General features: G+C 47.0%; 1 protein-coding gene across 1 annotated transcript in view; it reads right to left on the bottom strand.

Annotated features, from left to right (window-relative positions):
* The window catches only part of LOC119974861 (serine/threonine-protein kinase Nek8-like), a 100958-nt gene that overhangs the window by 23935 nt on the left and 60421 nt on the right, over nucleotides 1-16602 (bottom strand). The window contains exons 8-11 of the mRNA XM_038814176.1: nucleotides 14254-14458; nucleotides 10692-10836; nucleotides 7457-7557; nucleotides 3119-3337 (exon numbers count right to left, since the gene is read on the bottom strand). Of these exons, the coding sequence (XP_038670104.1) occupies nucleotides 3119-3337; nucleotides 7457-7557; nucleotides 10692-10836; nucleotides 14254-14458 (670 nt within the window). The remainder of the gene's footprint in view (nucleotides 1-3118; nucleotides 3338-7456; nucleotides 7558-10691; nucleotides 10837-14253; nucleotides 14459-16602) is intronic.

The following is a 16602-nucleotide window of genomic DNA, read 5'->3' as shown; positions in this document are numbered from 1 at the left end:
CCTTTTCTAGTTTTGATGTCCAGAATGGTTAGAGCTGTTGACAGGTTTTTAAAAAGGCAAAGATATCCTGCCTCCCCCTCAACCTCAGATCAGGTGGGTACACAGGATTGCAACGGTGGGCCAGTATCGGGATGTAATGTGTTCTGAGCAGGGTCTTTCCTTTCCATGAGTTGGCCATATAATCTAGGTAAATACTTTTGCGCAGTACTCGGAGAGTGCCGCATTGTTGGAGGTGCTGTTTCTCACCACGAGACACAACTTCAAGTCCATAACCATAACCGTGAGACCATAAGAAGTAGGCCACTCGGCCCATCAGGTCTGCTCCGCCATTTAATGAGACCATGGCTGATCTGATTTAATCCTCAACTCCACTTACCCGCCTTGCCCCATAAACCTTGATTCCCTCACCTATTAAAAATCTGTCTCTCTCAACTTTGAACACATGTAACGATCCAGCCTCAACAGGTCTCTGTGGTAAAGAATTTTACAGATTCACTACTTTCTGAGAGAACAAACTCCCTCTTTCTTAAATAGGTGACCCCTTACTCTGAGATTCTGCCCCATGGTCCTAGATTCTGCTACAGGGGGAATCAACTTAGAACATAAGAACATAAGAACTAGGAGCAGGAGTAGGCCATCTGGCCCCTTGAGCCTGCTCCGCCATTCAATGAGATCATGGCTGATCTTTTGTGGACTCAGCTTCACTTTCCGGCCCGAACACCATAACCCTTAATCCCTTTATTTTCAAAAAACAATCTATCTTTACCGTAAAAACATGTAATGAAGGAGCCTCAACTGCTTCACTGGGCAAGGAATTCCATAGATTCACAACCCTTTGGGTGAAGAAGTTCCTCCTAAATTCAGTCCTAAATCTACTTCCCCTTATTTTGAGGCTATGTCCCCTAGTTCTGCTTTCACCCGCCAGTGGAAACAACCTGCCCGCATCCATCCTATCTATTCCCTTCATAATTTTTAATGTTTCTATAAGATCCCCCCTTCTCAGTATCCATCCTATCAAGCCCCTGAGAATCCTATGGGGGCGATTCTCCCAAATGGAGCCCAAGTGTTCACGCCGTCGTGAACGCCGTCGCGTTTCACGATGACGCAAAATGGGCACTGGGATGACCGATTCTAGCCCCCACAGGGGGCCAGCACGGCGCTGGAGTGGTTCATGCCGCTCCAGCCTCCTTTCCCCGCGCCAAATGGGGCCGCGCCAACCTGCGCATGTGCGGGGGACTTCTTACGTGCGGCGGCCCTGACTCAAGATGGCGTCGGTGTTCAGGGGCCGGCTGCGCAGGAAAGTAGGCCTGTGGGGGCGGGGGGAGAGGCCGGCCCGCCGATTGGTGGGCCCCGATCGCGGGCCAGACCCAATTGGAGCCCCCCCCCCCTCCGGGGATGGAGCACTCCTCCCCTTCCCACAGGCCGCGTCCCAACCCTTCGTGCAGAGTTCCCGCCGGCAGCAACCAGGGGTGAACGGTGCCGGCGGGACTCTGTCGTATCCGTGCGACCGCTCGGCCCACCCGGGACGGAGAATCGGCGGCTCCGCCATTTCCAGCGGCCTGGGGCTGGCGCCGCGTCAAACGCGTCGGCGCAGATATCGGCGATTCTCCGCACCTCAGAGAATCACGCGCCGGCGTCGGGGCGTCGTGGCGCGGTTACGCCGATTCTCCGGCGCAGTGCGGGGCTCGGAGAATCGCCCCCTATATGTCTCAATAAGGTCACTTCTCATTCTTCTAAACTCCAATGAGTACAGGCCCATTCTACTCAACCTCTCCTCATAAGAAAATACCCGAGATTAACCTAGTGAATCTCCTCTGGACTGTCTCCAATGCCAGTATATCTTTCCTTGGATATGGGAGCAAAGCTGTTCACAGTATCATGGTGGGTCGAACTAGTGCCTTGTATAATTTTAGCAGGACTTCCCTATTTTTAGACTCCATTCCCTTTGAAATAAAGGCCAACATTCCATTTGCCTTTCCAATCACCTGCTGAACTTGCATGCTAGCTATTTGTGATTTATGCACGAGGACCCCCAAATGCCTCTGTGCTGCAGCTTTCTGCAATCTTTCTCCATTTAAATAATGTTCAGCTCCTTTCTTCTTCCTACCAAAGTTCATAACTTCACATGTTCCTACATTGTATTCCATTTGCCAAGATTTTACCCACACAACTGTCTGTATCCCTCTGTAGACTCTTTGTGTCATCCTCAACACTTGCCTTCCCACTCATTTTAATCTCACCCGCAAACTTGGCAATTGCACATTCACTTCCCTCGTCCAAGTCATTAATATATATTGTGAATAATTGTATCTCCAGAACAGATCCCTGTGGCACTCCACTGTTTCAGCTTGCCATCTTGAAAATGCCCCTCTTATCCCACTCGCTGTCTTCCCTCAGTTAGCCAATCCTCTATCCATGCAAAGGATTGGGTGGACTCTGGGAAAATTGCCCTACTCCTTACATTTATCTGCAGAGGTACCACGGTTCAATAAAGTACCACACAAAAGGCTAATTAATAAGAGTTTATAAACTATATTCTCAGCAGCAGCATCATTGTAAGACAGTAATTTTCAGCTAGTTTTGACCAGGATAGATTTACCACATATATTGAGATGGGATTCTCCGACCCCCCCGCCGGGTCGGAGAATTGCGCGGTAGGGCGACGTGAATCCCGCCCTCTGCGCCAGCTGGTGTAACAGTCCGCGATGGCCGGCGTGGAGATGAACCCCCCCCCCTGCGCATGCGCTGGGATGATGCCAGCAGATGCTGACGCTCCCGCGCATGCGCCAACTCGTGCCGGCCGGCGGAGGCCCTTTGGCGCCAGCCTAGCCCCTGAAGGTGTGGAGGATTCCGCACCTTTGGGGCGGCCCGGCGCCGGAGTGGTTCACGCCACTCCTTCACGTCGGAGTTGCCCGCCCCGTCGGTCTCCGAAGAATCCCGCCCATTGTTTTTGAAAACTCTACTGAACCAAATATATTTAATTCTGATAACACAGAGCTGCTGTCAATGACTGGGTTGGAAATGTCAAACATAGGTTTTTTTCCTTTATCCTAAATTAATTAAAAAGACAGTTATACTACTTCCGGTTGTGATTATATATAGTACGTATACTACTTACAGTGATAGTTTTATGTTGCAGTTGTTTGACATGCATTGGCACTTTGTAGGGTTTAGTGTTTCCAGTACCCAACTGTCCTTCTGTGTTCCTCCCAAAGGTATAAATGTTTCCAGGCTCCAGGAGCACTATGCTGTGAGAGGGGCCCAGGACAGCATCTCTCACACGGTGGTTTCTCAATGCCCTCACAACTGTGGGAACCTTTCTGCCTTCAACATCAGTCTACAACATTAAAAGAACAGGTGTTGGAATTGTTTCACCTTATTACTCCTGTTTCCTGCTATGTAGCCTCAGGATCTTACCACGCAGCTTCCATTTAAGGTTCTGTTTTTCCACCCTCTATTTTGCAATCTATATATATTTCCTACTCATTACAGTGCGTATCCGGCGACACGGTGGTTAGCACTGCTGCCTTACGGCGCCAAGGGCCCGGGTTCGATCCCAGTCCGGGTCACTGACTGTGTGGAGTTTTGATTTGATTTGAATTATTATTTGTGAAGTTTGCACATTTTCTCTGCCCACAACCCAAAGATGTCCCAGGTGGGTGAATTGGCTATGTGAAATTGCCCCTTAATTGGGAAAAAAAAATTGGATACTCTAAATTTATTGTTTTAAAATTACAGTGTGCACCCTTTGTATCCCACTTATCTATTGTGTGCAGCATCCATTCCTCCCTAAAGATTGTCCATTGGAAGCCAGAAAGGCAGCCGGTTAAAATCACTCGTGGGACATATCTGATGGGGCCAAGCTCTTTTCCTGCGGGATCTGATTTTAACATGCTCTTCCAGCAAGCAGGAAGGTCCTTCATTACAACTGCAAGGTGCCATGGGGCGCAGCTCCAACATTAACCAGAGGCCTGTGACGTTCCTGCCAGGTCAACTTTGTGAGAAATGCTTTGGCCAGAAAAGACCCAAACAGCAGGTTTTATTTTACTCTTTTCAGCCTTTCTGATGGGACCAGGAGGAGCTGAATATTACCTCAGAGTTATAAATTAACCAGATCCCAAAAAGAATGTTCTGGCCTCCCCTCTCTTTAAAAAAATTTTTTTTTTTTTTAAGAGTACCCAATTATTTTTTTTCCAATTAAGGGGCAATTTAGCATGGCCAATCCACCTATCCTGCACATCTTTGGGTTGTGGGGGGTGAAACCCACACAAACACGGGGAGAATGTGTAAACTCCACACGGACAGTGACCCAGGGCTGGGATTCGAACCCGGGTCCTCAGCGTCACAGTCCCAGTGCTAACCACTGCGCCACCATGCTGCCCCCGGGCCTCCCCTCTCTGAGGCTTCCCGTCCCCAAAGGATCACTAAGCCCTCCCTCAACTCCCTCCCAGTGACTGATATGAAGGTTACAGACCCCTATTGAATCAGCAGCAGGAATGGGCTGACGCGGGAAGCTACTGGCTAATTAAGCTCATTATCAAGTCACTTAAAAGTCATTCTCCCACTGTGATTTAGAGGTGGTTCAGGAATTCTCCCAAACTTGCATGCGTTTTCCATGCCTCCTGAAGGTTGCCCAGCAACTGTCTTTCAAAAACATGTAGGTTGAGGGACTTGACATCAAGAAGGTGGGTGGGGGGAACGGGGTGTACCAATTACCCTTACATCTGACCCCCACCACACCAGTGACCTCCTTCTTTCGAACACCAACATGCTTGACTCAGCTCTCTCCAGGGTTCCTGTGATGAACACCGGTGAAGGCTTCACTGTGTCACCGGCAGCAGCCACTGCTCCCGATGGTGCTATTGGCAGTGGAGAGATATGCCAGCCTCTAAGTAGCTGACAACTCTTGGTGGATGTGGTGAATGTAACTCCGTAATTCACACTGTATTGTATATACATGAGACCATGCATTTGTAAGCGCAGTTGCGTTGCCCGACCACTAGGGAGAGTAGCGCTGGGAATGCTTAGGAGTTTGTACAGGGCTCCACCCTTGGCTCCGCCCACGACTCCTCCCCCTGGACTGCTGTATAAATACCAATGCTCAGAGCCAGTCGTTCAGTTCATCGAGAGTTCAACGCGGAACAGGCTGGCTCTGTTGTAAGTAGATTAAAACTACTGCTCATATTTTAAAGCACGTTTCTAGTGAATTGATGGTTCCATCAGTGGGGAGGACTTTCACTGCCAGGTGCATTAATCTCCAGGCAAGCCCAATGCTGGCTAGTTCAGCACCTGGGAGGCACTTAGTTTAGTTGGGTCTCCCTACTGAAGCAACTTGGATTTCCCACTGTGTCGGAAACATGAATCCAGCCGGGTGGTAATCTGACCAGGCCTAGAGTTACATCTCCCGGATCTCACACTGTCAAGGCGATTTCCCACTATCTTTGTTCTTGCCCACATTGCTCTTGCCCCCAGAGTACAAATGGGGTCTGTAGTTTATTTCCCGTGTGGCTTTTATATTTCACATAGCAAATACTTGTGATGGCCGTCACTTCCATGTACTTCTTGTAGGAAGCATAATAATTTTGTGTTGTCTTGTTTTGCCATTCACGTCTCCTCATTCACTTTAACTAATCTACTCATGCTCACACTGCCTTTTTAGCATGAAAAAATGGTCCTTTTTCATTTTACTCCTGTGAGAAATATTCTGCTGGTTCATTGTCATAAAAGCTCAGGCAGGCAGCCTGAGAAGATAAGTTAAACAGTATTTAATAAACTAACATAAAGTAAAGGCCACAACACAGCTTACAGTTCCAAATTCCAAACCAGGATCACACCAGATCCAGGCCAGCTCCTATGAGCCCCAGCTGGGCTGGCCTCCGCCCACCAGCGGGAGAGCCTGTGTTTCACAAGTCCCATGGAGAGATCAATTAAGGTGTTCCCATGGGTTCATGAGGGTTATTACATCCCTCCCTCCCAAAGTCTGAAGGTTCGCCTGCAATAGATTGTAGAGGAGGTCTCCTTCGCCATTTTACCCATGGCTGTGCGAGCAACTGTGGAGCCGGGTGGGAGGGTGTGTATCGTGTTGGGGAGCCTTTTTCCCTGCATAGAACACTGAAGGGGCCTTGTCGAGGGCACATCTCTGATTGCAATGTCCTCTGACAGCACAGAGGAGTCTGTGTCCCTATCTGATGCCAAGACATCTGTGTCCTGATGGCCCGGGCAGGAAGTGCATCCTGACTAAAGGATGGCAGACGGCATTCGAGGAACCGATTCATCCGTTGTTGCTTCCCCTGGGGTGGGCTCCCAGCCCTTGGGTGGCCCACATGTTTTTGCACAGCTCGCTTTCTAGTCTTGACCATGTATGAAACTGGTCCTGTTCTCTCCACTATAGTTCCCGGGACGCAGTCTCCAAAATTTCAAATGTGGACAATGTCCCCTAGTTTAAACCCTCTGCTGCACATTTGGTAATCATGATCCCTCTTCTAGAGGTACTGCCTCCTTTCCACCTTCCCGCCAACGCTCTGGAACATTAAACTCAGGCAGATCCGGAGGCGTTGGCACATTTGCAATTCTGCTGGCGCTACCCCAGTTGTGATATGTGCCGTTGTTCGGTAATTGAACAGAAATCGTGCCAGCTTTGTTTCACTGGAACCTGCAGTCTGTTTCTTCTTGCACTATTTAAACATCAATTAGCTCAGCTAGCTGGATAGCTGGCTCGTGATGTGGAGCAAAGTCAAGAAAGCGGGTGCAATTCCTGTACCGGCTGAGGTTATTCATGCAGGCTTCGCCTGAGGTGTGGTGATCCTCAGGTGAAATCACAACCAGTCAGCCAAAGGGGAAAGCAGTCTTTGGTCAGCTGGGACTATGGCGATGTTACCTTTACCTTACTGAAGCTGTATATAAGAGTAGTAAAATAAACTAAGTTTTTGTTTCAACAAACTGGGTGTGGATTCTTCGTGGCCCTTATAAACCCCTCCCAAAAGCGGACTAGAGGGGTGCATGGCTATCTCCCATTTTTTAGCCATAACCTTTCTAGTCCAGTGAGCCAAGATGGAAAAAAACTGTACATAACAATTCATTTCACGTGAATCCGGTCCAACTATTTATTTTAAACATAGTGACAGGAGGCTGGTAGGAGAATGGAGCTCTGCGGTGCTACAGGAAGACAAAATGTAAATATATTTTAAAAACCAATGTCAGCTACTGTTCAGAAAGAAATTCTACCCCGATCGTACAGGGGTTTGGCAATGGAATACAACCCTTAGAACTTACCTCAGTGCAGATTTACAACAGTGGGAGGTCAACAGAAATTATGTGGATCATGTTAGGGCAAATACACGGGATACATTTCATGCTCTACGAGAAGTAAAAAAGGCTGACTGTGTGTAAAATGTCAGAACGTGCACCTTCTCCATTGGATCAACAAGTGAAACACGGGAGATTAAAGGATACTCACTCGGGCAAACAGCTTTGTCATCTGCATGAGAAGGCCCCGTCTCTCGTTTAGGCCAAGTTTATTGTACTGATTATTACCACAAGCCAGCAGGTTATCAGCGTCTAGTGATCACAAAGCAACATTCTCAGAACGCGCTAATTACGGAGCTAAGGCTGCTCTTCAATCGAACTTTAGGCACAAAAGACATTTATCTCTCCATTAGAAAATACAACTATGACAATCTGACGGAATATTACCCCTTTAGCAAGAACCATCAGACAAGTAATGATGGCGTGGAACGTGAAAAAGAAACAGGTTCATTTTCCTCTTGTTTGTGATTCTCCCCCTCTCACGAGCCTCTCAGTGATTCTGAGGGCCAGGACAAACTTATCTTTCTGGGATCATTTGGTACACTTAACTGAGATGGGAGAAATATTTTCTAAACATGATTGTTCATTTAAAATTATATATTTAAAATCCTGACTCCCAACTTTAAATTGTATTCTAATCTTATGACTAACACATTTCTCAAATTCCTCAGTACCACCCCATCCCCAGAAGTCAACATGAATCATGGAGGTGCCGGAACGGGGCAGGGGTGTCTTGCTGCAAGTATACAGGGCCCTGGTGAGGCCACACCTGGAATATTGTGTGCAGTTTTGGTCTCCTTATCTGAGGAAGGATGTTCTTGCTCACGAGGGAGCGCGGCAAAGCATTACCAGGCTGATTTCTCGGATGACGGGGCTGACGTATGAGGAGAGATTGAGTCAATTAGGATTGTATTCACTGGGGGGTGGGGGGAGTTTGGCGGCCTGGCTAAGGGACCTGTATGACTTCTTCCGGTGGGAGAAGATTGAGTTTGAATCGATGGGTTCAGCGGACGGCTTTGAGACACTGTGGGGATTGTTCATGACCATGTTTGAGGAATTGTTTGTCGCGGGAGGGGGAAGGAGGGGAGGGGTTGAAAAAGGGGGGGAAACCTGTAAAGACTGTAAAATGTGAGTTGGGGAGAAAGTTCCCCAGAATATTTATGTTTTTGTATTTTTGAATACGTTTGGACATGAAAACAAAATGTATTCGCTGGAGTTCAGAAGAATGAGGGGGAACCTCATCGAAACCTATAAAATTCTAAGAGGATTAGACAGGGCCGGTGCAAGAGGATGTTCTCGATGGTGGGGGTGTCCAGAACCAGGTGTCATAGTCTGAGGATACTGGGTAGACCATTTAAAACAGAGATGAGGAGAAATTTCTTCACCCAGAAAGTGCCGAGTCTGTGGAATTCATGACCATAGGAAGTTGTTGAGGCCAAAACACTGTGGGCTAGATTCTCCGTCCAGCGACGCCAGAATCGGGAAACGGGATCGAGCGGAGAATCACACATCAGCTGAAAATTGAGGCCAGCGCCTGGCATCTGATGGAATGCCATGTTCTGGTGCCTTGGCAGCGGCGTGAATGCATCCCATGGCACACCGGTGTGGGCATGCAAATTGTACAGTAAAAGCCGTTGGCATATCATTAACCGGCCCGGCAGGAGGAATGACCGAGGGTGAGGTTCACTTGTATTTATAATCGCGAAACGGGCGCCATGGGAGAAGGGGTACGAAAAGCGTTCAACATCGCTATAGCGTGCGGACAGTTGTGCCGCTGGCTGGGGGACCTCTGCCAGGGCTGGGGACAGTAGCGGGGATTGGCCAAGAGGGGGCCGTGGGGTCAGGATGGACAAGTATGGAATACCATTGAAGCATGCCTGAAGGCAGCCATGTAGCTGCGTATACTGCTGGCTGCCCCTGTGTACTTAGTGCCAAGAGTTGTATTGGAGCCTCCCCAAGCCACCCCCTAGATATCCTCTGGCCCCAGCTGAACCATCAATGGGATGAGCGTGCTCCTGAACAACCAGTTCCATCTTCTTGGCTGGGATAAGGGTGAAGGCGGGATTAGGCTATTGAGTTGGACGATCAGCTATGATCATAATGAATGGTGGAGCAGGTTCGATGGGCCGAATGGTCTCCTCCTGCTCCTATTTTCTATGCTTCTATTTCCTTTTTGTCACCAATAAAACTCAGATTTGCTTTTAGATAAACGCAACCTACTTTCAGCAAGACAGATCTCACTGAGAAATACCACACCCAAGTTGGGGTCAACACAGAGGGGTATTGATTCATCAGCTGAGGGAGGTAATAGGTTGTAATCAGCAGGAGGTTTCCTTGCCCATGTTTGACCCGATGCCAGGAACCTAACGACGATGTTGATCCCGACGGTATAACATTATTCCATCTGGCCGCAGCAGAAGGCCTACCCAGGGAGGTGACGGAAGAAGCTGGGATATAGTCACACTCACTGTATCACACCTTTCAGACAGAGTCAGCTTGTTGCTTGACTAACCAGTGGGACCGCTGCCCCAATTTTAGCACAAGTCCCCAGGCATTTTGTGAAGAGGACTTTCCAGAGGTCAATGGGCTGGGTGTCTCCTTGTCACGTCTGACGTCTAGGTCAATGTCAGGTGGTCCATTTGGTTTTAACCTTATCAGACTCTTTTGTTGTGTGTTTGGTATGACTGTGTGGTTTGGCAGGCTATTTGCCAGGACAGTTAGGGGTTGACATTGCTCTGGGTTTGGAGTGACATGTAGGCCAGATCAGACAAGGGCAGCAGGTTTCTTCCATAAAGGGGACATTTGTGAAACAGGTGGTGATTTACCGCAATCCATTTACCTTACTGACACCATGTTTTAATCAGATCAAATTTTTTTTTTAGAAATTTAGAGTGCCCGATTATGTTTCTCCAATGAAGGGGCAATTTAGTGTGGCTAATCCACCTACCCTGCACATCTTTTTGGGCTGTAGGGGTGAGACCCACGCAAACACGGGGAGAATGTGCAAATTCCACACGAACAGAGACCCGGGGCCAGAATCGAACCCGGGTCCTCGACGCCATGAGGCAGCAGTGCTAACCACTGCGCCACCGTGCCATCCCTTAGATTTATTTAATTAACTGTTTTTAAAACTTTTAGCCTCTGTTATGGGATTTGAACTCTTACCTGAAGGTGAGTACAGGCCCCTGAATTACTTATCCAGTGACATAACCACTGTACCAAAACACTCTTCTTACTGTGAAAATTCAAAACAATTGTCCCTCTATATTTTTATATGATATTTTGATTCGAACAGTAAGTCAGCTGATTGCAGCATACAATTAAATGAATTTAACTGTTCCTAAGGAATTCAATTATCATACATCGATCCAATCATATATCCCTACCTGTTAAGAACATGGTTCCATCGAATCCACACTTTACGTCCCTGATAAAGATCTGTTCCTCAAAAGTTACTTCCTTTGGTGAGCAGTGATCATCATCATTTCCGAGTCCCAGTTTACCATCTTTTCCATTGCCCCATGAAAACACCTAGAATGTGGTGACAGAACCCCAGCTCATCCTCCATCACTTCAATTAAATAAACACATCAACAGATATTTCTAGAATGGAACACCCTTCAGTAAACCTCGGGTGAGTCGATTGCAATATTCAGAGCAGGGATAATGTTGGGAGCATGCACGGTTAGAGGCAATGTTACACCAGGTGGTTCACAGGTTGGTTTGGCAGAACCTAAGTGAAGATATAAATATTCTTGCTTTTCACAGAACAGCAGGTATCTCAGCCCAAATGGACCTCATTCCATTCATTGTGCGTACTCTGCTCTGGAGCTCTAGTCTAATTGTCTCCCCCATCTCTTTCAATATGCAGCCCTTTCTTTGAATAGCAAGCTATCTGATGTGTGCTGCTGATGTGCCCGACTCCTGCTATCAGCAAATAGTCAGAAAAGTAACGCTTCAATTTCCTTATAATTGCCGAGAAGGATAATCATTTACAGTAACGCATTCCATACTGCAAAGTTATTTTATGTGAAAGAAACTTATTTCCATCTGTATGTTTTAATGCTAATTCTGAATTTGTGCCCCTCATTAACAACTCACTCACCAAAGGTAATAATCTTTCCCTCCTCATCCCCTCAAACTCTTTGAATTCTTTTCCACATATTATGGAGGAGAATTGTCAAACATTGAAGGTGTGCATGTGCTTGCGAGTGTGTGTGCAGGTGTGTGTGAGTGTGTGTGTGCATGTTGTAAGTATGTGTGCATGGTGTGTGTTTGTGCATGGTGTGTGTGTGCATGTATGTGTGTGTTGTGTGTTTGTGTGCGTGTTGTGTGTGCATGGTGTGTGTTTGTGCATGGTATGTGTGTGCATGTATGTGTGTGGTGTGTGTGTGTTGTGTGTGCATGGTGTGTGTTTGTGTGTGTGTTGTGTGTGCATGGTGTGTGTTTGTGTGTATGTTGTGTATGTGTGTGTTGTAAGGGCGCTTCCTGTTGATTCCCTTATTTCCCATGTCTTTTACTTTGTCATTGTCATTTTTGATCCATGGGTGTTTAATGGACATAGACCTTTAACTCGAGCAGGGGAAGTGAGGAACTCAAAAGTTGCAAAATAGTAAGTACACTGTGCTATGGAGGTTTAGCTTCTGAACATAAAAACTCAGACATTTTGGCACCTGAGAGATTGAAGGGATTCAGTTTGATTGATTGGCTGGTGGCCAATGAATTGGCAAAAGGCCGTATTCTGCCCGGCAACAGGCGGTGAGTGGGTCCTACCCGAGTGGGATGATTTTCAGATGACGGCGGAAGTGAGAGTCCGATCCTGGATGCTGAGAGGAGCAGCAGAGTGTCTGTTTCTCTCTCCCCCACCCCCCCCCCCCTCCCCAGAAATACTGCCAATCTACTGATTTCTGAACCTGCAGAGAATATGGCTGAATTGACAGTGAAAACCATTACAGACTGGAAACAAAAACCACCATCTGAAGGCCTAGATTGAAGAAAGATGCACTGGAAGATGTCCAGCTGACACAATGGGTCCGATTCTCCTAAATGGGAACCAAGTTCCCTAGCGAGCGCGTTTAGCCGTGTGTTTCCCGCTGCTCGCAGTGCTTAGAAACACATGGTTATTTAATGCGAGTCCTGAATACACATAGGTGTTGTAACAGTGTGCATGGTTACGTGTGTGGTGTGTCTGTTGTTTGTGGCGTGTGTGCATGTGTGTGTGCTAATGTGTAAACCTTGCCGTTTAGAATTTAGACGGTAGCTTTGGATTCTTTTCACAAAACATTCAGGGTGAATCACTGAAATAATGAATATAAAGCACATAACTTTACAAACCTGGGTCGGTTTCTTACAGGAGGAATAAATCTGCCCATTAGTTCCCAGCATTGCGAAAACCAACTATTCCAGTGAATGGAATAAATTGTATCAGCAGAGAATTGAAACTCATCCAGGTGTATAATGACACCAATAATCACATTGACGTATCATAGCGAGCTTAGAATTATGGGGCACATTTTATAATCTAGCACTCCCAACGTGCAAAGAAACATAAATCAGGAATTCAGGTTTCAGAAGTTAAAATTAATGGAAGAAAAATGTTGAGCAGCAGGCCTGAATTCCCATTAACTTGGAACTCCTGTCAGGGAGGGTGGTGATAGCCGGCCAAAGCTTTGTCGTCTTAAAGGGGCCAGGATACAATTAAACACTGGTGTTTCTTCTCAGCAGAATAACACATGGTGAATTGTAAGGGGTAATGTCATATTGTTATTCCCAATTCCAATTCTCCTCCCACAGCAAAACAGACTTTTGTCTGTTTCCAAAGCTAGACCAGGTCACTCGCCTGTTGCCATAGCTTATAGCTTGAGGGATGATCCTCCCCATCAAACATGGCTGACCAGGAGTCTCTCCCACTCTTACCACCAGCCATTGGCATGTTTGGAAGGATTTGCAGGTTGACGCTTAACCTGCTTGGCCACGTTATGAACGCACGTTTCTTGGCCATCAAGCCCTGGGGTGGAACTCGAACGAGGAGCTTCTACCTCAGAGGCTGGGACTCTACCCACTGCGCGACAAGACCTCCTTCTAGTGTTATAAAGTAGCCTAAGCCATGGGATACCCACTACGGTTACATAACACAAAACATAACAATTAAAAAGACATTGATCCAATCCACATATGTATTTAATTTAATGGTTGATGCAAAGTTTTTTGCATTCACTGGATTGTGCGAATCTTTAGTTGATACCACCATGTGACCCTACCTCTCCCCCTCATGAAATCCCTTTTCTAGATCGGGCATATGTTCTTTATCAAGCTGATGTTACAGGCCCCTCTGTTTTATCCACATATGCAGCATGCAGTGCACTGCAAAAGATTCTGCCCACCTTTACCGAGGGGGTCATCTAATAAGGTCAACATCAGATCAATCCAAACACCTAAACCTCTGTTTCAGTGTTCCCAACAGATGCTCAGCAGCTGACATTATGGTTTAAGTGCCTGGTTATAATCACATTGCAATTCAACTTCTGGGTTTTTGCACAGGTGTTCGACAATGAACACCAAACAAATTCAAACAATGTGACCTATCGCAGTTTAAAGTGTTATGCTGTACATAACTTATGCTTCCAATTGATGCAAGCACCGAAATTTTCTGCAACTTCAAAGTCTTCAGTCACGTTTTCAAATCTCGCAATGGCCTCCTCCCACCCGATATGTCATCTTCTCTCCGCCTCAGCTAAAAGCTGCACTTCTTTCACTCCAAGTTACTGCTGGTTCTTCCACCACACCATCATAGCAGAATCTCGTGGCTGCATTGGAAAACACCTGCACCCCCTAATTAAAGCCAGCAACAAACAAATGGCTCACGTTAGGACCAATCAAGGCTGTCTCTCACTAAAAATAACCCGACAGGTGTTTCTGAAATGCATGCAATTAAAAACGCGTTACTCACCTTACCTTCACCACTGACACACAGGACATGCTGCAGGCCGCAGGCAATGACCCGGACATTTATGCTAAGCAGGGCTTCGATCAAACAAGGCCTGGAGGTGCTGAAGTGGTCCCCATGCCCCAGGCAGCCTTGAGCTCCATCTCCAGAGGTCATTACAATTCCATTGTTACTGAGAAACACACTAAACCCATCTCCACAACAGGTCCTGTCAAGAAACACATTGGTGTGGTTAAGGAGGAAGGTTAAGTGATTTAATATTATCGAAGTACAGAGGGGTAGAGTTTTTCTTGGTTGTATGGCATTAGTATCCTCTTATATTCCCTGCCATTGGTAGCACTCTCGATTTCCAATTCACAAAGATGTGGATTCAAGTCCCATTAGAGGATTTGAGCACAAATCTCCAGGCTGATGCTCTGGTGCAGTGCTGAGGGTGTATTACACTGTTGGAACCTGTCTTATGAAGAGAGATTGAGCAGTTCAGGCCTGTACTCGCTGGAGTTTAGAAGAATGAGAGGAGATCCAATTGAGGTACACAAGATGCCAAAGGGGATTGACAGGAAAGATGTTTCCCCTTGTTGGACATTCTAGAACGAGAGGTCATAACTTTTGGCTCAGGTGCAGATTTAAAACAGAAATGAGGAGGAATTACTTCACTCGGGGGTCATGAATCTGTGGAATTCTTTACCCCAAAGTGCAGCGGATGCCTGAACACTATACAAGTGTATGAAGGAGATAGGTTTTTAATTAGTAGCAGGATGAAAGGTTATGGGGAGTGGGCAGGAAGTTGGAGGTGAGGCAGAGATTAGATCAGCCATGACCGTATTGTATGACTGAGCAGGCTCGAGTGCTGAATTGCCTACTCCTGCTCCTATTTCTTATGTTCTTATGGAGCTGGCGTCTTTCAGCTGAGAGGTTAAACCAAGGCCTGTTTCTTCCCCCTGAAAGGGTGAAAGATGCCATGGCTTTATGGTGCTGTCCCAAAGCAGATGACCTGGTCACTGACACATTGCTGTTTGGGGGAGCTTGACACATTGCTGTTTGGGGGAACCTGACACATTGCTGTTTGGGGGAGCTTGACACATTGCTGTTTGGGGGAGCTTGACACATTGCTGTTTGGGGGAGCTTGACACATTGCTGTTTGGGGGAACCTGACACATTGCTGTTTGGGGGAGCTTGACACATTGCTGTTTGGGGGAGCTTGACACATTGCTGTTTGTGGGAGCTTGACACATTGCTGTTTGAGGGAGCTTGACACATTGCTGTTTGGGGGAGCTTGACACATTGCTGTTTGGGGGAACCTGACACATTGCTGTTTGGGGGAGCTTGACACATTGCTGTTTGGGGGAGCTTGACACATTGCTGTTTGGGGGAGCTTGACACATTGCTGTTTGGGGGAGCTTGACACATTGCTGTTTGGGGGAACCTGACACATTGCTGTTTGGGGGAGCTTGACACATTGCTGTTTGGGGGAGCTTGCTGTGTGCAAATTGGTTGCTACTTTGCTACTTTTCCGAGATTATAAAAGTGACTACACCTGAAGTACAATGTTTGACGTGAAACGCTTTGGGACACATTGAGGTTGTCAAAGGCACTATGGGTGGGATTTCCATCGAAGCCACCCCACACCTCCGGGAAATCGACTGGAATCCTGATGACTGGAGAATTCCGGCCACGCAAATGCAAATCTCTTTCTGCATAATATTCAGTCCTAGTGATCTCAACGGAGCTAAATATCAGAGGGCTGCTTTATAGCTGGCTGGCTTGATACCACCCATTGGTGCTACAGTTCAAAATGTAGTTCTACCTCAATGCACCCGATACATAGCTACAGATTTGTTATTCATGATTATTAATTTCTTACAGGATAATTTTGGGGCGGCAGTGGCTTCAGGGTGTTATCACGGGACTAGAAATCCACGGGACCCGGGTTTAAATCCCACCACGGTGGATGGTAACATTTGGATTAAAAAGTATCTGGAATTAAATGTGACGACCATAAATCTATGGTCGAGTGTCAAAAACAACCATCTGGTTCACGAATGCCCTTTAGGAAAGGAAATCTGCCGTCATCGCCTGGTCTGGTCTACATGTGACTCCGGCCGCACAGCAATGTGGCTGCCTCTTAAAATGCCTTCTGAAAGGGCAACTGGGGGAAAAAAATTAATTTCCAGATGTCCTGGAGGATCGCTGCGGGTCCGATGGGCTGAATGGCCTCCTTTACACTGCAGGGGTTCTATGGAGTCCAAGTTTGCTTTCCGGACAGCCAAGGGATGCACAGTTTCAGCAAAATAATCCTTAAATTTTCAACCCAATGGCTATGAGTCTGAGTTATACTGTCATCCTCACAAC

This window comes from Scyliorhinus canicula, chromosome 12, assembly GCF_902713615.1.
Source record: "Scyliorhinus canicula chromosome 12, sScyCan1.1, whole genome shotgun sequence".
Lineage (NCBI taxonomy): Eukaryota > Metazoa > Chordata > Chondrichthyes > Carcharhiniformes > Scyliorhinidae > Scyliorhinus > Scyliorhinus canicula.
The sequence above is the reverse complement of the archived record's forward strand: the minus strand, read 5'-3'. Positions and strand labels throughout refer to the sequence as shown.